This window comes from Camelus bactrianus, chromosome 5 (assembly GCF_048773025.1).
Source record: "Camelus bactrianus isolate YW-2024 breed Bactrian camel chromosome 5, ASM4877302v1, whole genome shotgun sequence".
Taxonomy (NCBI): domain Eukaryota; kingdom Metazoa; phylum Chordata; class Mammalia; order Artiodactyla; family Camelidae; genus Camelus; species Camelus bactrianus.
Genome location: NC_133543.1, coordinates 29,114,530 through 29,137,819, shown reverse-complemented (window position 1 = coordinate 29,137,819; position 23,290 = coordinate 29,114,530). Strand labels below are relative to the sequence as shown.

The following is a 23,290-nucleotide window of genomic DNA, read 5'->3' as shown; positions in this document are numbered from 1 at the left end:
TAATTTTAATTTGTGCAAGATATAATATTTTCCTGGAAATAATCCAGAACCTCATTACAAACTATCCCACAGCTTATGAGTCAGGCATTCATTTATTCAATAAACAGATTTTTAGTGACTATCGGATTTTGTCTTAGGCTTGTAGATAAAAGTTTGACATCTTAGATTCCATTAGGTAAATTCAACTCAGTGACCTTAAGCAAATTGCTGTTAGCTTGATTGTACTTGCTTTCCTCATCTGGAAAATCAAGGCAAAATACCCATTTTATAAAGTTCTCATGAGGAAAACTTATGAAAAGAACATCTGGCCTTTAATAATAGAACCTGTCGGGTACAGTAGCAGAAGGTATGTTGGGTCTAATAGACTGGACTTTTAATGATTTGATTGTCTGCAGTATTGAGTGTGTATAAATGAGTTCAGCGAAGAATAAACACAAAATAGAATCCACAGAACTGTAGCAGAGGAATATATGTAACCAGGTTGCCTCTGAGGTGAGCAAGTTTTTATGCACATGTGAGAATTTAGCTTTATGTTGTCCTGGTGCTGATGCTAAGATGCAAACAAGTTTGAAGTACTGGGTTTGACTCACAGGTCTTCCCAGCATAGCCTGCGGAACAAAAGGGCAACTTGGCCCTCATCTTGCTCTCATAAGTTCTCAATGTGGTTTACAATTAGGTGTTGCTTACAAATTCCTTCTGGTAACTTTTCTACTTGAGGTTATTAGTCATTTAACGAGGTGCTAAGACTGAGGGTCTCTGCAGTGTTGAATGACAGACTGTGTTGTCCATATGTAAATGTGTTCCTCTTGCTGTTTCTTCTCCCTTCCCTGTCTAATCCAGTGGCCATTTGGCTCCATAGGGAAAGAAAAGTTCTTTTTCTCTACCTTTATTGGTTCTTTTTGCTGTTCAATGCAGACATACCTCAGAGATGCAGCTTCAGTTCCAGGCCACCAAAATAAAGCAAGTATCACAATAAAGCAAGTCATCCAATTTTTTTGGTTTCCCAGCGCATATAAAAGTCATCTTTATGCCATACTGTAGTCTATTAAGTATAGGATAGCATTATGTCTTTAAAAAAACACAGCATACATACCTTAATTTAAAAATACTTTATTACCAAAAGATGTTAACCATCATCTGAGGCTTCAGTGATTCATAGTAGTAATGTCAAAGACCACTGATCACAGATCACCATAATAAATATAATAATGAAAAATTATGAAATAATCTCAGAATTACCGAAATGTGACACAGAGACATACAGTGAGCAAATGCTGTTGAGAAAATGGTGTGGACAGACCTGCTCAAGGCAGGGTTGCCACAAACCTTCAATTTGTAAAAAATCACAGTATCTGCTGAGTGCAGAAAGCGAAGACCAATAAAATGAGGTGTGCTTGTAATTAAATTGGCAGAAGGCAGATAACAGGAGGAGAAAAAAAAAATTTAACTATGTACTGATGGGATCCCCATAAGAATGAGACCCAAAGAAGTGACCTAAGCAGGCAGCTTTTATACGTTTTAGACAAAGAAACAACTATTTGTGAAGATTTGACAAAACAAAGGGATTGGGGATTGCGTTACCAAATTAGTGAAGAAGTAACAAAGTTTGTTGATACTGCTTTTGTGGCCTTGAATTTCCTGTGTTTGGCAGTAAGGATGCCTCTGTCCTCTTAGTCTAGGAAGGCTAACTTCCCATGGGAGAACTGATCCCTGCTTTCAGGGAAACAAAAGAGGGTCAGAATATTCTTCTTGCACCAGCTGTTTCTTAAGTAACTTTAATTCAAAATAATCAATATGTCAACATAGCATAATTTGGGGTGGCCTGTTCTGAACCCATCAACTCTCACTAGCACCTCAGATTTCTTATAAAAAGAAAGAACAAGCAAAATATAATTGGTCAATTTATCTACTTATTGGCAATTTTTTTTGTTTGTTTTTTAGCACAGAGTATGACTATAAAACTGAATTCTTTTGAACGTAACCCTTACTCACTCCAACCCTGTTAAATGCAATTTTTGATCTATCCCAATAGGCTAGAAAGACTCTGATCTGTAAATCAACTATAAAAAATACTACTGTGAGTAACTTTACAGCAGGAAAGTCCTATCTGTATTCAGTCTGTGTAAATTCTTTGTTTGTGAGAAATGGGGCCAGTTAAGACAATGCTAGTTTTAGGAGTATTATAGGCACTGATTAAACTAGATTAAAAACTATGTTGCATAGTAACTGTTTTTTTAAGTTGCAGTGTTTTCACTCTGCATGCTTGAACTGCTTTCTTAAAATATATTCAGTAACGTACTGTTTTCCAATTTATACAAAATAGGCAAGTATTTCAGATGATTGTGTTTGCTTTTCTAAAGTTCATTTTTTGCTGTTACTGTTTTCCTCTCTTTATGGACAGTTTAGTCGTGCTGTAAATAAGTGGACACAATTTTTTTTTCGGTTTATGTATAAATTTAAACTGCTATTTTGTGTAGCATCAAGGTTAAGTCTCATAAGGAAACATTTGATAATGGAAGAATCTTTGAAATACTCTAAGAATTCATACCATTGTTATCCCCCTTTACAAGATTCTTTTAGAACTATTCCCCTGAGAAGATTTCTACAATGGAATTTTCAGTACTATAAATGAACGTACGAATGAGTGAAAAAAAAGAACAAGTACAAACCTGTTTTTGTTGGTACACATGATTGTCCTATCTATGAAATACTTACATACATAGAGATATTTATTACTGTGTTATTTACTTACTGAAATTAACTAATATTTTGCCCTGCAGAAAATTACTGTAATTAAATTTTTTATGATGAGTCTGTCCTGCTCACTGCATTCCCTAAACCATTTCCATGAAGAAAATCAGACAATTAGGAAAGGAGGAGCTACTGTTCAGTTGATTTTCTCCTTATGCATGTTTTAACTGTTAGATTATAAATTATGTTTTGAACATACATAGAAACATGAATAGAAATAACTGCACTCAATGTAAAGAGAAATCAGAATACTCTGTCCGATGAGGTTGAGAAGTGTCAGCTCGAAACAGTGATTACCTATCCCCTTCCATGAAACCTGTATTCTCACCGTGAGGCTAACACCTTTGTGTTTGCACGCACTTAGCCCACGATAGATGATAACGATGTGGAATCATCCTCACTTTGGCAGCAAAAGTAACACAATTATAGCAATTACTTGTTAAGTAGGTAGACTATGTCAAGCACTTGCAAAATGCTTTTCATTAATCATCTCACAGTAATCATTTCAGGAAGGCTTTCTTATTTTTCCTTTATATATTTAGAAACTGAGGCTTTTTTGAAAGAAATGAGTTATTTGTCGTGAATAGTAGAGCTGGGATTCAAAACCAAGTTTATCTACTTCCAAAGCCGTATCAAATCTTAACAATCATGCTCTGCCCAGAGAGGCTGATTTGATACAGTAATTACCTGACCTCTAGGAAAGATCAGGGAATAAAACTGGTACTCTTTCAAGCATGGAGAGTGGGAAAGAAAAACCTAGAGCTTGGAAACGCCTGAGAATTGTGTGGCCAATTAGGACACTGCAGTCAGCTTTTCTAAGCAACCGGGGATATGTAAGAATTGAGTTCACCTCTATGTCAGTTATGCCTCACAGTGAATTATTTCTGAATCTTTAAATGCTAGTTTTAAACAGTAAAGTCGCTGATATACTAGGATTTCTAGTTCGTGGAATAGTTTTTATATTTTAATTCATTGGATTTCCTTTGTTTGCTTTTAAATCCACGTGTGTGACATACTTGAAAGAGAAATGCATCGTAATCTTATCAAAACACCCAACTTGGCATTTTATGAGTGTGGATCACGGAAGAGTAAGTAATTGCAGCCTTCAGGCAGTTTGGGCTAAATAATTTTGTTTCTGTTAAATACAAATCAATATTCCAGTTATCCAATGTTGAACTAAATATTCTCAATTAAGATTTATTGCTTAGTCTTGGATATCTTAAGTCCTTAGAGTAGTTTCCAAAACAGGGGGTTTTAATTTACTACTTAAAGCCATTTCCATGTTTAAAATGTTTACGTATTATGAATTTTATCCCTTAAGTCTCATATAAAGCATCTTGGTTTGTCAATCAGCATTACCCTCCATGGCTTATTCTTAAGGATCTAGTGTACTATTTATTTTATTTTCTTGATGTTTTTCTCTTTTACATGTAATCCCAACCAAAAATCATTTTACTCAAACTTCGAGTGCACCTTCTTGAAACCTAACAAGCATTTATGTTTTAGTACTTAATCATTCCAACCCATACACTGTATAGTGCAAATTTTTAAATCTGTTCATGGTTAACATTCACAAATACTTTTTACCACATCAAAAGAACTCAAGGACCTCACTTTTTAAAAATAAGCTTTAAAGCAGATTTCTGGATATGTTTCCTTGCTTAACATTATGCAGTTAAATTATTTATATATACTTATTACTCAGCACATTCACTTTTATTATGTTTAAAACTCAATCAACATGTAAAGCCGTGTGCCCCAAAAGAAACGATAAGAGTAGGTTACCAGAAAGGCTAGAGGAATTCACAAACCAATATTAAAATTATATACATTCATATACACACAAATAATTTAAATTCACTACATTTTTTCATCTGATTACTCATTCTTTCAAATGTTATGAAGTATTTTAAAAAGGTTATTAAAAATGATTATGAAGTGGATACTAAGTGCCATACTCTGAAAATAAAACCTGAGACACATTATCAAGGTCATAGTTCAATAAAGGCAGAAGGCAGAAATTATAAACCATTTGAGATCTTAAGGAGAGTTAAACAGCAGTAAAAACCAGTATCACTCATGAATACTGTTTCCAGATGCCATAAAGATAATACAAGTAGATATTATAAGGAAAACAACTAATTCTTTGTAAGAAAGAGGAATAAAGGAATGAGTTGTAAGCAAATTAGTGAAGAAAACATATACTTTTGTTTTTAAGTTATGGTGGAGGGGAAGGGGCATTCCTCATTCTTAGTAGAAAGGAAAAATGGACATAAAAGGCACAAAGTCATGATATGTCTAAAACTAAAAGAGCTAAACTGTTCTGCATGTCTAAGTAAAAAAACTAACACAAGTGAATATTTATGGTTATATTGACAGGAACTATAGTTTTAAAATATGCAAATACCACAATTGAGTGCTTTTAAAAATATTTTGCTCTATTTTACCTATCAAGCTATAAAATACAGTTTTGGCAAATTGTGAAACTATAGGTATTAAAGCTTTTAAAATGCTCTTTTAGAGCAAAACACTTTTCTAGAAATCACCTGTCCCTGACTCTGGTTTTCCTCCATTTTTTTCATGTCTTATTTTCACAAGACACATAACTTTGGCGAGTCATCAAGAGCTTGAAACACAGAATAAACTGTCCCAGATAAAATGATTTATTGGAGGGAGGATAGAAGAGATGCTGAAATCTTAACTTGATGCGATAAGCAACAAAGCACTAATTAGCTTAGTTCTGTGACTCTGTCTGACATCAGTGATTTCTTAAAGTGAATAGAAAGGATGATTCCAAGGAATAATTTAGATAAAGTTAAGATAAGGGCAGTATAGATACTTGCAGTGGAAGGAAAAAAATCAAAACCAAAAAAAAACTATTTCCTCTACCTTCCTAGGGCCCTGAAAATTAGATTGACAAAAGGCAAATTAACAAGAGAAAGACAGAGTTTATTATCTCATTGAGCACACAGACTTGAGGGAGAAATTCATTGATGAGTAACTCAAAGGGGTGGTTAGAACTTGTGCTTATATAGCGTCTTGACCAAAGAACAATACATTTTCAGAGAAATGAACAAGACAAAGGAAAAACAGTTTAGACTTTCAAGGAAGGCAAACTATGGGTAGGTAAATACAGGAGGAAAACTAAGATAAGAATCATTTTTGTAAGTTTTGTTGAGCACATTCCTCTCAGTGCTATCTCTGGGCTGGTGAGAGTCTGGACTTATCTCTGGTAATTAAGAGGCTAAGCCTGTTTTTAGCAAAAAGAAAAGTCAAAGAGCTTTTATTTTTGGTGTCTGTTATTTTTTACTTGTCTTCAACCCAAAATAATCTTCAAACCATAAGTGGTATATTTTGGAGTGTCATTTTCTGATCCCTTTCATACTCTACTTTTTGTTGAATCATTTTTAATTGAAATTTTTATAGAGATAATTTTAGATTGAATGCAATTGTAAAAAGTAGTACAGAGAGGTTTCATGTATACTTTATGTAATTTTCCCCAATTGGAATATTATGTAAAACTATGGTAAAATATTATCACCCAGCTAGTGACCTTAATATAATTCATCAGTCTTATTCAGATTCTGTTTTATTTGTCTTCATTTGTGTGTGTTTGTGTGTTTAGATCTGTACAGTTTTATCAGGTATAGGCTCCTATATCCTACACCACAGTCAGGATACTGAATAAACAGAATCAAGTTCTGAGGATAAGCAGGAAAACAAGAGGGAGATGGGGAAGAAAGTTTAGATACTGAATAATTCTTATATCACAGCAGTCATTCCTGTTGCCCTCTTATAACCACACCTACTCCCTCCTACCCACCACCTCCTTTCCCTTTCCTCCCCACACCGTCTATTTCTAAAATTGTGTCATTTTTAAATGTTGTATAAATGGAATCATACAGTATGTAACCTTTGGATTGGCTGTTTTCCACTCAGCATATATCCTTGGTGAGTCATCAAAATTGTTGTCTGTATCAGGTTTCTTTTTTTCTTTTTGTGGCTGAGAAGTGTGCCATGTATGTACATACCACAGTTTACCTAACCATCCTCCTGTTAAAGGAATTTCAGTGATTCCAGCTGTTCACTACATCATGTTTTTGTGCGAACGTTTGTTTTCATTTCTCTGGGATAAATTCCCAGGAGTGCAGTTGCTGGGACTTATGGTAATAATATGCTGAGTCTTATAAGAAACTTCCCAGGTGTCTTCCAGAGTAGCTGTACCATTTTACATTCCTACGAGCCATGTGTCACTGATGTAGCTTTTTTCTGCATCCTTGTCAGCATTTATTGCTGTCACTGTTTTCATTGCAGTCATTCTTATAGGTGTGTAGTGATAGTCACTGTCATTTTAATTTGCATTTTCCTATGATGTTGAACATCTTTTCTCATGGACTTATTTGCCATCTGTATATCCTCTGTGGGATATCTGTTCATTTATTTTGCCCATTTTCTAATTGAATTTTTTAACTATTGAGTTTTGAGAATTCTTTTTTAAACAATTTCATTGATTATTTTATTTTTATTTTTTAATGGAGGTAATGGAGTTGAACCCACATTAAGCAAGCACTTTACCACCGTTATACCCACCCTCCACTGAGAATTCTTTCCTTGGTACTGATCTTTTGATGAGTATGTGGATTTGCAAATATTTTGTCCCGGAATAAAGCATATCTTTTATTGGCCTTCACAGAACAAAAGCTTCTAATTTTGATGAACCCTTATAACTGAGAAAAGACTGCATTACAAATTAAGTGCACAATCTAAGTGTTTTTCATTACTAAGTTAATCTCAAAATGATCAGCTGTAGGGATTACCAGGGAGATGGTTGTAAATTTTAGCCCAGAAGGGAAATACAAAAGCCTGCACTGGTAATAAATAGCTAGCATTTACTGAGTGTCTGTGCCAGGTATTACCATATGAGGCAGTTATCCTTACTACAGCTTCACAGTGTTCAGTGAAGTGAGGTTGTAGCCAGGTCAAGGCTGCCTGGCCTTCTGTCAGATGAACCCAGCGATGCACGGACTCCCTAGGACCTGGCTCCTTTCCTCTCAGCAGTCACGATCCAGGAACAAAGGTGTTGAGTAGGAAAAGGTGCTGGAGGGTGGCTCCTTGAATTTGTGCTCGCTTCAGAGAGAAGCCAGGGATGGAGCACAGAGTACTTGGGCTTCCTCAGGATATTTATTGTTTAACTTAAAAATCTAAGTATTCTCAGGAGGAATAAAACATTTCTTGAGATAGCCTAATACTCAGTAGGCAGTGAATCCCTTTCTACTTCCCCATGGAATAACTAAGCTCCTTTGGAGCTGAAAGTTCAAAGTTTCAGAGAAGGTTCTGTCCCCGGAATCATCAGGCCCATTATGGTGGACTCTGAAAAGATCTCTATTTTGAAGTATCCAAAACATTGTAACTATTCTACAGGTAGAACAGGGGATGCAACTTTGCGCTGTTTCCCTATTTTGTGTGCATTTTTAATAGCCAGTTTCTACAACTTTCACAATTCCAAAAACAGAATTGTGTTCTGTTGTCTAAAGGTAGCACTAGACAGAAAATACTTAGAAGATTTCAGTGTTGTGTTTTGTACATGTCTGGAAGCCTTGAAGTTACATCTCCATTTAAATATCCATAGCATGCCTTTTTCTCTATCTACATCTTTAGTATTCCTCTGTCTCCAAAGATCTAATCATGACACACTTTCCAGCAAAATTTAAAAGGCGTCATTGAACTTTTAAAATACTCAAATGTAAAATATTATAAAAATATGCACTGTTTAAAAGGAATTTTTTAATTTTTTGATTCTAAAATGACCTGGAGAGATTTCTCAAAAATACTTATGCCTGGGACCATCATAAACCAATTAAATTAGAATTTCTGAGAGTGGGCCCCAAAGATCAGTATTTTTAATAACTTTCCAGGTAATTATAATACAGAGCCAGGAATGAAAATTTTGAAATGAAATTTGACAAGTGATGGAAAAATATTAAATAATTACTATCTCTAGAAAGCCTTAATTTTTAAAATTCCTTGTTTCTCCCTATGTATTTGCACTTATATTTTAATTCCACATTGCATGGTATATTGAGTTTACTTTAAGTCATATAAAAAAGAAAAGACATAAGACACATAAAAATGAACTTTTCAGTCTTAATTGTAGCAGCACTTAAAACTTAATGGACTTAATTTTTTTAGTGACATATGGAAAATATAGTTAGATTACATTATATTTTTTGAAGATATTATGTAGTTGTTTTTTATATCAATGTGTGGAATATTTCTGTTAATTGAATAATTACATAATTTTGGCAAGTTACATTGTCTAAATTTTTAAAAATAAGCTGATTTAAATAAAAATGTCTAAGTAAAATAATAAATTAAGGAAAATAATGAGTTTTATAATCAAAGCATATGGATTAATTCTGCATGTTTACAGTAATAGAAAAGATAGGTAAAAAGGTAGATATTTCTTTTCATAAAGGTCTTTCAACTTAAATGATAACTTTTCTTCCATTGATATACCTGTTATTGAATCAGATTTGCCCTTTTGATAACCAGATCCAGATGATTTTATAAATAAGCATGCCTTGCAGAAATGACTCTGTATTACTAATTGTGCATCCTTTAGACCGCTCTTACAGCCCTTTTGAAGATTTCTTAGTCTTAGTCACCCACTCTGTGGATCTTCGCATACAGACATAATTATATTTCTTTGCATAGGTTCCAGGGCACCTTTGTAGTGTCATGCTCGCATCTGATCTGTTTTCTCCTGGCTAGGAACTTAGCATTCTAAAATCATTCAGTAGTTTCAGTTGCACCAAAACCCTTGGGTTCTTGCTCAGTGATTTATCTTTTGAAATATGGGAATGGAGATCTGATCCAGAAAGTATTTCAATAAATGGATGCCAATTATTCAGTGTTATTAAGATCTAAGTAAGGGATAATAACAAAACTTAAGATCTTATGATATGAAAACACTTATATTAAATAACTGTGAATATGTACATCTAAACATACTAATGAATTCAAAACCTATATCACCAGTTTCTTGAATTCATAATAAGAGTTTTCAAATATTTCAGTTCTCTTTTATACACCTGGGAATAGACACACTCAAGAACATTCAAGGATTAAACTAATGTATTTGACAAGAGAGAAGATATATGTAGGTGACTAAGTGATGTATCACATGCCTATGCAGCTTGAAATAGGAATTTTATTTTTTTCCTGTGAACCTTGACGCTATTAATCCTGAACTATTGCATATTAATATTGATGTAAAAAATCTAAGCCATACCAGGTAGACCTATTCAGTCACTGCCCTTATCTGCTATGATCATAATATTTGGGTATAAGCAGTATATTTAAAAATTCTCTGTGGGAGAATAAATTTAAAAATTCAACTTTACTAGGCAGAACTCCTTGAAGACAACTTATAATTTTCATAATGGACTTAATTAAATAACCTGTTCATTCAGTGTTTCTAAATTTTCTTCTCTGCTTTAGGCATCATGCCAGGCACTGAAGATAAAAACCTCACTAGGACACGGCTCCTTTCCTCTCAGCAGTCACAGTCCAGAAACAAAGACGTTGAGTAGGAAAAACTGGGGAGCTCTGACCTACACTCTGTAACTTCCTTGCTCTGTGTAACTGCTTCACACAACCTAACTTTGAGGCTAGAAACTGCACAGTTTTAGGTTGATGAGAAAATTCTGGCATGGTGCATTTATTTGGAGTTGAACATACTCAGTATGTACCCTTTTCTTTTAAGAAAAGATTGAGGAAACTTAAACAAAAACATTCCCTAAGACAGGGCCGGTAAGAAAACTGATTTTAAAAATCAAGATGAAGGAAAATAATAAATTAGTCTATTGAAGCCAGGAATGGAGTATGTGGTATAAATGCAATTCTTTTACAATTGCTGGATAGGTTGCAAATCTGACTCTTCAGTTTCTTTGCAGCCACAGCAGAGACAGAAATATGATCAGTTACAATTTTATATTTTCCACATAAAGCTTTTTCTGGCACTGAGCCCTGAAAGAAATTTCTCCCATGGGTCCTTGTATAAAGAGGTCACAGTGTGATGTATTATTTCAGACACTGTATCCTGGGAAGTACAACAGTGGGTTTCCCATGGCTCTTTCTTACAGCATCTTTCATTTAAGCCAAGCGCACAGTGCCAAAGCTCAGTTCAGCAAAATATTCAGAGAGAGACAAAACCCCAGCAATCTAAAAATGCAGAGAGCTCTCTGATGGTTCAGCTTGATTGAGAGAATTTGTAATACCTAGAGGGGTACGATAACTTTTCTTAAAGGGAATTTTTGATAAATGTACTTATTAATGTGATTCTTGCTGAAAATACGGCAACAAAGTTTGGGATTATATTTTGTACCATAAATCTGTAGTAAAGATATGCTTCATTGCTCATTAAAGATGGAATTATGTGCTTTAGATAGTCAACTAAGTAGAAGGTAAAATAGATCACTTCTGAAAATTAAGTGGTCTAAACCAGGATTTGTTTATACTAGAAAAGATATTATAAAGGTGGCTTAGGAAGTACCTGTAGAATGACCAGACTTTCTCTCATTAAAAAAAAAAAATGTGTAATGAATAACTTTCACCATGAAAATATTATATCATAAAATAAGATTGTGATAACTTTTGCTTGATTATTTTCCCATAGTAATTAAAGCCAATTACCCACAGTGGTTATAAAAAAAAGTCTGAAAACTTTATCCCCGCTATGTCTAATTTTATGCATTATGATTTTTCTGGTGAACTTTCTAGACTTTTATTAGGAAAAGATACCAGTAAATCAGTAAATAGCTGGTAATATAGACATATTTTATTATGGCTACTTGATTAAAACTGGTCTGATAAATCAGTTCCACTCTCTGGACTGGGACTAACTGTGGTTGAAAATATCTGGGCTCTGTTGAACACGGTCTCAGTGCACTTGAACTGATGCAGTTTCCTCCAAGTGTTTTCTTCCTTTCTTACTTGTTTCCTTCTTCTGTTCCTTCCTTCCTTTCTCCTCCTTCTTTCTTACCTTTATTCACCTTAGAGTTTTTTGTTTTTTGTTTTGTTTTATTGGTAGGGAGGGATTGTGTGTGTGTGTGTGTGTGTGTGTGTGTGTGTGTGTGTGTGTGTGTGTGTGTGGTTTGCTCACTTCATTCTGGGAGGGAGATCCCAGAAACAGTGTACTTACTGAATGCCTGAATATATGCCCACATGTGCTTTTTCACAGGTAGTAGTGGGTCCCAGAAGACCAACATGGAGCCAAAGAATTAATATTATAATGTGGATCCTGAGCCTGTTAAGCACACCCATAATTAAGTAGATGTGTACCCTCGGCCTTCAAAATGTGCATGTCCTGAGACCTTTGAAAACCATGAACACTTGTATAATATATGAAACTGTGCATAAACTATATTAAAGCTAACCTATAGTGACACATTGTGCCATTGTTTCTGTAACAATGATCTTACATTTTTGGTTTTGTTCACTTATGGCTCATTTCTCAATGGCAGCCCCTAAATGAGCCCAATTCGCTGCCATGCTTCAGTGAAATTATTAGTTGTTGAAATTCTCCTAGCTTTGAATTCACTTGTAAAGTATTGAAACCACCAAATTAAATCTATAATTGCCTAAAGTAAATGTTACTAAAAGTAGAGGACAAAATTAGAAATTTCATTAACAAATTTAGTATCTCAAATGAATATTATGCATTAAAACTTTCTCGGTCAAAGTGATGTAATGAAGAGAGTAGAAAATTCAATTCAATTCATTCAATTTAGAAACATAAACTGTCTTAAAATATCTGGAATGTCCACTCACTGGCTGTGGACTCAAAGGTTTCTTAACTATTCTAGGTATAATTTTCCTTATCTATAAAATGGAATAATCATTCTTTTCAACATTACAAGAGTGTTACGATAATGAACAGAGATAACCATTCCGTGTCTATAAGTATGTCGTTTTACCCATAGTTAAAGCAGTATGTGTCTATTTCCCTGTTAGCCAGATCTTATTTTAAAGACCAGAATCTGAGCTGGCAACTTATTTTTCCCCTCAAATCCAACGGTAGGTGAATATTACAATCCAAGTGACTATTGTTATGTTTAAGTTGTATTATTTAATTACAGGGCTATCAATAGACTATGTGGAAAACAAGCTTTATTGGATCAGTTCTGGAAATGGAACCATAAATAGATGCAACCTGGATGGAGGCAATTTAGAAGTAATAGAGTCGATGAAAGAAGAATTAACAAAAGCTACAGCCCTAACCATCATGGGTGAGTGCGGTGGTTCTATAGCTGGGGTGCTTCGTATTGATTGAGGGTTGATTAATTCTAACCTGTTAAAAGCTTGGAAAAGTTCCTGCTCCATTAGCACCAGAAGTACATTTCAATTACACATCTCTGTGAGAGTTTTGTTTTTTCTTTTTCTTTTTATTTTAACCTTAGAAAACAGACTTACGAGATTATCCAGATCAGGGGCTTACTGCTGTTAGCAATACTAACTTTACCATCATTGATTCTTGGCTTACTGCGACTTGTGTTGCTTTGTGATTATTTTCTGTGTTCTGCTACAGTGTTCTAAAGTGCAAGGGCCTTGTGTAGTTGTCAAAATAGAGTAAAATCTTGTCTCTGCTTATAAATGATAGCTTGATCCTCACAGATAATTGAAGAAACAAGGCCACAGGCTTTGTTGACCAATGATTGAAATTATTCTCCCACAAAAAATTCTTCACACACACAAAGATTGTACCTGACAAGTAATTTTAGAGCAGGCATTTATTTATAATTGATTCATAAGGAAGTAAGAAAATGCGATTATTTTGTATGACTCAGCTTTGCCAAATTAACAAGAAAATTTTGTTTTATGTGAATCTGTACATATTTTAGGTCACCTGAGTAAAAATAGCAGAGTTTAAATCCTGAAAATGGTTTTTGGTAAGCTGCAGCAATCTCCAAATCAACACCCCATATTATGTTTTCAAAAACTGAATCCAATATACTTTGTGAAATCAACTCAAACTAGCAAATACTGTGGCCAAAGAACCCAATAAGTTAGAGAAAACATGTTAAAAATATGTCATAACATTACCAGGAATGTCACTGACTTTCAGTGAATATTTATACATACATACTTTATATACTATATTTTTATACTGCACATACTTTATATACTATAAAACTCATTGCCTCGTAGAAAAATGCAGGCTTTATAAAAATGTATTTCTGCTAACATGATTGCTGCCGACCCTGCTGTGAGTAGGAAATGAGTACTCAACTTACAGAACTCAGTGCTGTGAACAAAATCTCAAAAAATGAAGCAGTTAAGCCATTGTAGCAAAATAATAATAATAATAATAGTAATAAAGTCAGTTAGTCCTGTTCCCTGATGAAGTAGAAGAGAGGATGTTTGGGTGAAATAACTATGCACAGATTGTGTCAGCCCTGTGAATCTGGAATATATCTGCAGTTTGAGAGGTTAAAATGTAAAGGACATCCCCATAGGGAAGAGGAACAGCAGCCTCTACTTCACAGAGATCCCCAGCTTGCCTCTGACTTTGCCCTTCTGTTCAGATCCCCCTCTTCTTCTTTCAGAACCTCTCTGCTCTCTCTCTTTGGGGATGATAGGAAGGGTGATGACCTGCTTCCTGCTGGGGCTGAACAGTATAGTCATATAAAAAAGGCAATAAAAAATAGTTTAAAAAAAAAAAAGAAGAAGAAGAAAAAGAACCTTACCACTATCCAGGGGATTGCTGATGATTATAGTTACAAATGTTGAAGAAGGAATTTTCCTACAGTGATACTGAAATTGCACATCCAGGAACAAAGAAATAATTGTAATATGAAGTGACCAGTTATATACCAGTGTATTCCAGTCCCTCAAACTGCCTGGGCAATGGATGATAACTAGCTGAAAGTTTGTGTTTCACTAAAATTTAGGAGTGGTTTTCTTAGAATTGAGTTAGTTATCTCTTTGGACACATTTTGGAATTTTTTAAACCTCAAAGATTATAAAATGTAACCCATTGGGGTTCCCAGTTTTACTTGGAATAGTATGTACAAAATAAACATAAAAAAAACTTTGAAACATTAAAATCAGGTAAAGCAGTAGATATTTGATAATACCTAGATTAAAATAAAGCAATTATTTGATGATTCAACCAAGTCTAGGACCCAAAGATTGCTACATCTAAGTTTCATAGGCACTTTGATACTTCTTTGAAGAGATAGAGTTTCCCTCCCCTTGAGTGTGGGCTGGACTTAGTGACTTAATTCTAATAAATAAAATACGACAGATCTGATGGTGTGTGACTTTGGAGATGAGGTCATAAAAGGAATGAAGCTTCCTCCTTGGGCCCTCTTTCTTGAATCCCCCACTCTGGGCAAAGCCAAGTGATATGTTACAAGGTCACACAAATGACCCAGTGGAGAAGTCCACGCAGCAAGGAACTCAGACCTCCAGCCAACAGCCATATGAGTGAGTCATCTTGAAAGCAGAACCTGCTGCCTAGATTTCAGTTGACTACATCCAAACTCAGTGCATGACAGTAACCTCAGGGGAGACTCCAAACTGGAGCCACCCACATAGAGGTTCCCAGATTTCTGATCCACAGGAAACAATAAATGTTTATTGTTTCAAGATACCAAGTTACACAACAATAGATAACTAGGTCATATGTCATTCCATCCACAGAACTCATTCATTTATGAACAGATTTACAAGTCCAAATACTTATTTAGTAGAGTGAGGCAAGTCATGAATAGTGAAGTGTGTCAGGTATAATAAAACCCAGTATCTCCAAGAGGATAATAAGCAGCAACTGAGTCTCAGCTTCAGTATCTAGACTGACTTGGGAGGGGCAGGCAGTGCGATACAACTGGAGAGAGCTGATGCTCCACTGGAGGTAGAACACCTCTCAGCTCCACTTAGTTTGCCATAAAGACCATTAAACAGTGGTGCCGGATCATTCATTTTTCATGAGAAACAAAATACCTAGGTTTTTTTTTTTAACTCACAATTTTGAAATGTTAGCAAATAATCACATTAAAAAATACAACACAGGTTAGTATACTGTATGGGTTAACACTATACAAACCAAGCAAATTAACAAACAACAACAAAAAATACCATCACAACAATCCTTTGTGTGCTTGATTTAGCCCAGAGGCACCAGTTAGTTACCACCTCTGGTTCCATCATCTTTTATACTGGTGACATTGAATTGTTGAGGGAAGAGGATGGAGTTTAGGTAACTAAATGCCCAGCTGGACTATTAGAGGGAATTTGGTAGAAGAAACTAATAATCGAGTAGAGCTGGTGTGATTTACAGAGAAGGGGCTCCTTTCCTGGAGAACAGGACATGCGACTTCGCACCAAGCTTTGGTGGTCTTGTTCGGGCAGACCTTGCATACTGCCTGATGTAAAATCAGATGAAGAACATATGAATGTGAGGTCAGTCTCTTATTTGAGTCCAACTGTTGATAAGGAAATGTAACTTCTAGATGCAGAGCTTGCACCCTAACAGCAGTGGATACTCAATCCCGTTCATTCTTTCAACAAATATCATTAGTGCCTACTATATCCTAGGCCCTCTGTAGATGGTGATGAGAATCCTGACTTCGTCAAACTTGCAGAAAAATGAGGCAAAGTAAGGAAACGAGATTAAAAAATAAATGGGGTAGGAATAAAATTTTAGATTTTAGGTTGAGTGGTCAAGAAGAGTGAAGGAATGCCATGTGAACAAACAGAAACTGCTTTAGTTGTTCATCTGTTGTTCAGTTTTTGTTGTGTTTTTAAATGCTTTTGTTTTTGAAAAAATATAAAACGTATTTCAGTTACATCAAAATAAATCTTCGCGGGTGATGCTGGTAGTTCACCAGGTCGGACGTCTTTTAAGTTCACAATGGTTCGAATACAGCGGTTCCTGTGTTTTACCTTTTCTCCAGTGACTCCCATGGTCAGAAGTGATTTACATACTGCATAAGCAGCTCTTTGATGAGGACTCTTAACATCTTCTGCTATGGACTGAATGTGTGTTCCCCCAAATTCATATGTTGAAGCTCTAATATGATGCTATGAGGAAGGTGAGACCTTGGGAGGTCATTAGGTGATGGCATTAGAGCTCCCATGATTGGATTAGTGTCCTTCTAAAAAGAGACCAGAGAGCTTGCCTCTCTCTCTGCCATGTGAGAACATAGCAAAGAAGTGCTGGCATCCTGCTCTCGGACTTCCAGCCTCCAGAACTGTGAGAAATACATTTCTGTTAAGTCACTCAATCTATGGTATTTCTGTTAGAACAGTCCCAACTAGCTAAAACATCTTTCCTGTTTCTAAATATAAGCTGACTAGCCTGTAATTTCGAACATCCAATGCTTCCCCATTTTAAAGAGTGACTTTGTCAGGTATCTTTTCCACACCTCAGAGCTAACAAATGCAGTAGTGTCTGCCTTCAAATACAATAGCCAATAGCTCTAAAATTATATTGACTACTTGTTTTTCTTAGAGAATTTTTATTAGTTCTTTCTAAAAGAATTTTCTTTTGTAAATATTCTTCAGTTTCATGATATAATAAGGTTACTCTGAAATATTTCCTTACATGGCTTTTAAGTGGCTCATGTTATGAAATAGTGTATAGTCAACCATGGTGGATTCAACTGTTGATTAGTTAGTTTTCAGATATAGAACTTTTTCTATGTTTTTATGCACCTTCTCCTCATAACTTTTGGCATTTTCCTGACCATTAATGCCTACAGGAGACCAGGGTAATCAGAAGTTAATCACATTGCCATTCACTGTTAAGTGCCTTTATGAGAAGAAGTAGCTTCAAACTATTGACTAAAGTTCGGGTTTGTGGGTTACTTGTGAATTATATTTAGCGCACTGTTCCTTGTCATTGTCAGTGTGTGCAGTTTGAGAGCAGACTGTATATATGGAATTCACGCTGAAGGGAAAGTTAGAAAAATCAATTCATGGAACTGAGAGAAAATATACAAATTACAACAAAGGTACTGGCAGAAATAGGCTTAATAATATTTGGAGAAAATTAAGATGGGATTCAGAAAACAGCAGGATGGTCACCTACATGTATTTTGTACTTTTAGGGTGAGGCAGGGAAGACCTGGGGTAAACGGGACACAGATTTAAAATAGAAGTGAGGATATAGGAATTATTCAAGCAAACTTGAAATGTGTGTGTCTGTATAGAAAATCCTTGGCATTTGTAGATTTAACGATCAACGTCTTACTTAATCATGAGTGATCATACAGTCCATTAAAACGTGTCACGTGGTAATCTGTCAAGTTGGGCTAGGGCAAGAGTTTGAGTCCTGGGCACTACGAGGACTCTGAGTTTGAATTTAAATCTCCACCCCACACTCACACCTCGTGAGCTATGTATTCATTAGCTCATGTTCTACCCCATTGCATACACAGTATTCTCACTGAGAGTTGAGTATACATCTACTATTTTTTGTTTTCTGATACTATATGATCTTTGGAAATTATGTTTACCATGGTATTTATAGATAGGAATTACAAAGTTAACATAGCACAATCTTCTTGAATGTCAAGGGATGTGTGTATGTGTGTGTGTGTGTGTATATATATATATATATATATATAGCCTTCATTATGTGATTAAATCACAAATTTTTAGAATTAAATGTGACCTTAGAGGTCACTAAAGTTATTTTGTCTGTTGAAGTGTGAGTTTAGGTTCCTCTCCCGACTATTCACTAACCAGCTGTGGATCTTGAGTAACTGTTGAACTCTAGGCCTTCGTTTTCAAGTCTACAAAAATATGAGCTTTGTCCATATCAACTACAAAATCTTAAAAACCTTGTATTATTTTACCACTAATGTGCTGATCTAGCATGGAGGAAATAGTTTAAAATAAACCATTATCTAAGTCGAAATAACACAAGGGAGACAATAAAAATTGGGGCCAAAAATAAAACTTATGTGTGAAGTTATGTAAATCAGAGCTCGTATTAATCTGTTTTAAAAGTTGGGGAAAATTATTCCATTTTGACTTTTTGTTGAAAATTTGATGGATATTTTCAACATAGGATTGCTTAAATTATTTGTTTTAGAATAAAGTGGTACTTTTTACAAATATCTAAATAACTGTCTTCAGCATCCATCTGATCTTTCACTTACAAAAATGAGCAAGCTTCTCTTTAAAATAAAAGGAACTTTAAATCACAGTAAAGGCAAAAATAATTACACATTTCTATGAATTCTTAAGCCCTCTCAGTTGAATTTTTGTGTTATCAATCACAGTTTAAATATATTATACTATTGATCTGTTTCAAGTAGCAATTTGCCGAAATAGGCTTAATATGTAAATATTAGAAGGATATTGAATTTTGGGTACTGTTAAGATCAATCAAGGAGGAGAAAAAGGCATGTTCTTTGCCCATTTTCAGTCTCTTATCAGAAACAAACTCAACCCCATAATGAGTACAAAGCTGGCTTCTCTTGATTTGGTTATGAACACATTTATTTTAAATCAGTGTTAACAAGATAAACCAATCATTTGCCTTTTAGGGAGCCCTTGAAAGGCTTTACTAAATGTAGCCCTTAAAGACACTTGTTCATACTGTTCATAGGCTCACTTCACAAATTTGAAGTCATCTTAGTAGGTGCTGTAAAGATTTCCAGTGCATGGATAGTTGGCCATGGAAAGCCAAGGCTGTCATGTTGAAATGCTTCCAGAACCATCTGAATATCAGAGAAGGTCATATTTATTTGCTTGAGAATGAATACAGTGTTAACACTGTTGGGGATTGAATTTTGAATGTTCCCACTGGAATTTCTACAACAAAGCACAATCATCTTGTCTCTCTGCTGACTGAAAAAAAAAATTCTAAGCTTAATAGCAAAAAAAAATTTGTCTTTACCTACACTAACACTGAAGCTCTTGGCTAATTTCTCAATGATACCCTTTTTTATTTATATCTGTCTTTTTAGCAAATTATTGTTGAGTGTAATGACATGTTAGGATTTATTAAAAATGAAGCATATCTAGCACTCTGCACATTTTTTGTGAATTTCCTCAGAAATATAATGTACTTTATAAATAAGGATAGAAATTTGAAAAATATGTGTGCAATCAACAGCCCAGTAAAATTGGCATGCAGAAATCATCAAAACCCTGTTTTTCTACTTTACTTCCTAAGATAAATTATTATGGCAAGTTGTCACGGCATCTATGAAACATTATAAATGACGGCAAGTGACAGGCTGTGAGTTGGGTGCATTTAGTCTCATTAAGACCCTGATACTGAGCACTTGGAGACTTGCATTGAAATCTAGTCTGAAAGGGTTCTGTATGCTATTTTCTTATGACAAATTGGCAAACCTGATAACCTGAAAGTTCTTGACTTCAGTAGTGCACCTTAAGAAGTCATTTCCTGTTTTGTACAAGGCAAGTCCGCTTTATATGTTGTCAAGTGCAGGTTTTTTGTTTTTTTTTTTTTAAATCAAACCTTTGTGACTATTTCTCTCCCTCTGAATGTGAAAATAGGCTGAAGCTTAATTTCAAAGGAGTCTTTACTTCTTATGAGACTCTCTCCCTCCCTTCCTTTCTTTTCTTCTTTCTTCTAATCCTCCCTCCATTCTGCTATTTCTTGGATTTCCAGGGGGTTTTTTTGTTTGCTTGGTTAGTTTTTTTGTTGTTGTTTTTTGTTTGTTTTGTGTCTAATAGCTCTGCCCCTTTATTTGCTTTGTTGTATTTTTTAAATTTTTTATTGAAGTATAGTCAGTTACAATGTGTCAATTTCTGGTGTACAGCACAATGTCCAAGTCATGCATATACATACATATATTCATTTTCATATTCTTTTTCCTTACAGATATATATAAGATATTGAATATAGTTCCCTGCACTATACAGAAGAAACTTTTTAAAATCTATTTTTATGTATAGTGGCTAACATTGGTAAATCTCAAACTCACAAATTTATCTCTTCACACCCCCTTTCCCTGGTAACCATAAGATTGTTTACTATGTCTGCATCTGTTTCTGTTTTGTAGATGAGTTCATAGTGTCCTTTTTTTTCTTTTTTCTTTTTTTTAGATTCCACATATGATTGACAGCATATGATTTTTTTTTTCTTTCTGGCTTACTTCACTTAGAATAATGATCTGTAGTTTCATCATGTTGCTGCAAATGGTGTTATTCTATGCTTTTTTATGACTAAGTAGTATTCCATGTTCCATATATAAATATACCACAGCTTATTTATCTATTCATCTGTCAGTGGGCATTTAGGTTGTTTCTATGTCTTGGCTATTCTGTATAGTGCTGCTGTGAACATTGGGGTGCATGTATCTTTTTGAATTAGACTTCCCTCCAGATACATGCCCAGGAGTGGGATTGCTGGATTATATGGCAAGTCAATGTTTAGTTTTTTGAGGAATCTCCATAACTGTTTTCCGTAATGCACCAAAGTGCGTTCCCACCAGCAGTGTAAGAGGGCTCCCTTTTCTCCACACCCTCTCCAGCATTTGTCACTCATGAATTTTTGAATGATGGCCATTCTGACTTGTGTGAGGTGAAACCTCATTGTAGTTATGATTTGCATTTCTCTGATAATTAGTGACATTGAGCATTTTTTCATGTGCTTATTGGTCTTCTGCCCATTTTTGGATTGGATTTTTTGTTGTTGTTGTTGTTGTTGTTATTAAATGTATGAGCTGTTTATATATTCTGAAATGTAAGCCTTTGTCAGTCTCATCTTTTGCAAATATTTTCTCCCATTCCGTAGGTTGTCATTTTGTTTTGCTTATGGTTTCCTTTGCTGTGTAAAAGCTTTTAAGTTTAATTAGGTCCCATTTGTTTATTTTGCTCTTATGTCTATTGCCTTGGTAGACTGCCCTGGGAGAACATTGCTAAGATTTATATCAGAGAATATTTTGTCTATGTTTTCTTCTAGGAGATTTATTGTGTCTTGTCTTATATTTGCTTTGTTTTTTGTTTTCCCTTCACAGCTGAGTTAGGGACTTACCAACACTGGGCTCCTTCAACAATTCCTTCACTTCTGTTCGCTCTTCTTATCTCCAGTCTCCAGACTGTTAAGACCTGCTAGGTTCAGACCTGCTGTGGTACCCCCTCCTTAGCCATGATATTTCAGAAGCTGACATAAGCACCCACAACTTACTCTGAAATGCTCATTTTTTTCTCTCCTTTTCATTCACCAAAGGTCATTTGCCCCAACATTATTCATTTTACCTTATAGATAAGGGAACTAAGAGTCAATACATTTTATTAAAACCTAAACCATTATTAATCCTACTTTATAGATAAAGAAAGAAGGTCAATACAATTTGTGGGAACCCAGTCCTCTGAGACTCAGGCTCAGAGATCCTGACTCAAGTCAAGAGCTGTTTCCACTACCAGGAAGAGCCTTCCCTGCCATCACTCTGCTTTTCACTTGCTCCTCCCCTTCTCCTCAGTTGCAATACATCCAGGCAAACTGTTGCCCTGTCTCTGATTATGCCCTACTTATTTCTCTCTGTCTTGCTAACCCTTGTTTCTTGACTGCTTTCCGTATTTATCAGCTACCCTAGTGGGTGACATGCCACCCTGCAAGGCCAACTTCAGCTAACCCTCAGTGATTTGAAATTTTCCCCTCCTCTGAACCCCTTTGTGTTTTTCTAATACAGTGGAACATTTTTTTGTGTAATGAGTGAACGTCTCACTTCTGCATAATTCGAGACCACATTTTATCCATATATGCATCATTCATGACACACAGCAAGGTGCTTTGCACTGAGTACATTTCAATAAGTAACAATAGAATATATGAATAAATAAAACAACGACCACCTACACACCAAACATTGGCCACAGTGATCAAAATATATTTGCATTTGAAGCAGGCAAATGTTTACATAGAATGATCACAACCATAAATAAACTGTACAATTTAAATACATACTGAAATAAATATAAAAAGAAAATACTTTGAAATACTAGGATTTGAAGTGAAAAGGGAAGGAAATTAATAACATGATAAATGTGTAAAATACAGTCAGTCGTTCTCAACATATTATATACACATATGTATATAGAAATGTGAGAAAAGAAGGATTATATTGGATTATGTTTATTCTCAAAAGAACTAAACAGCTTAAAGGAAGAGGAAGGAGAGGAAAAAAAAAAGAATACTCCAAAACACACACAAGTAATAGAGTTCCAGAACAAAACAAAAACTTTGATGTTTGGAATATTTTAGGCTCTTAAAAGTAGTCTCTCACAGCTGGGCCTAACAGCATTATTCTTTTTAATACCAATAATTGATAGTCTAAAAAAAGCGTTCTAATATTTAATTTATAAATCCTAACTCATGTAATTCTCACAGCAGTTGCCTGAGAGAGCTACCATTAACACAGCTTAATCCAGAGCCCCCAGCGAGGTTCAGCTAGCCTAAATTAATCACTCAGTGTTACCTGGTTAATAAATAGTGTAGCAAGCTTTCTAATTGATGATTCTTAGTCTTTAAAGCTTGTGTTTTTTCCCAGGA

At 35.0% G+C, this 23,290-nt stretch overlaps 1 protein-coding gene across 1 annotated transcript in view; it reads left to right on the top strand.

Annotated features, from left to right (window-relative positions):
* LRP1B (LDL receptor related protein 1B) overlaps nucleotides 1-23,290 on the top strand; it is a 1,597,029-nt gene that overhangs the window by 1,070,504 nt on the left and 503,235 nt on the right. The window contains exon 32 of the mRNA XM_074363587.1: nucleotides 12,891-13,040. Within this exon, the coding sequence (XP_074219688.1) occupies nucleotides 12,891-13,040 (150 nt within the window). The remainder of the gene's footprint in view (nucleotides 1-12,890; nucleotides 13,041-23,290) is intronic.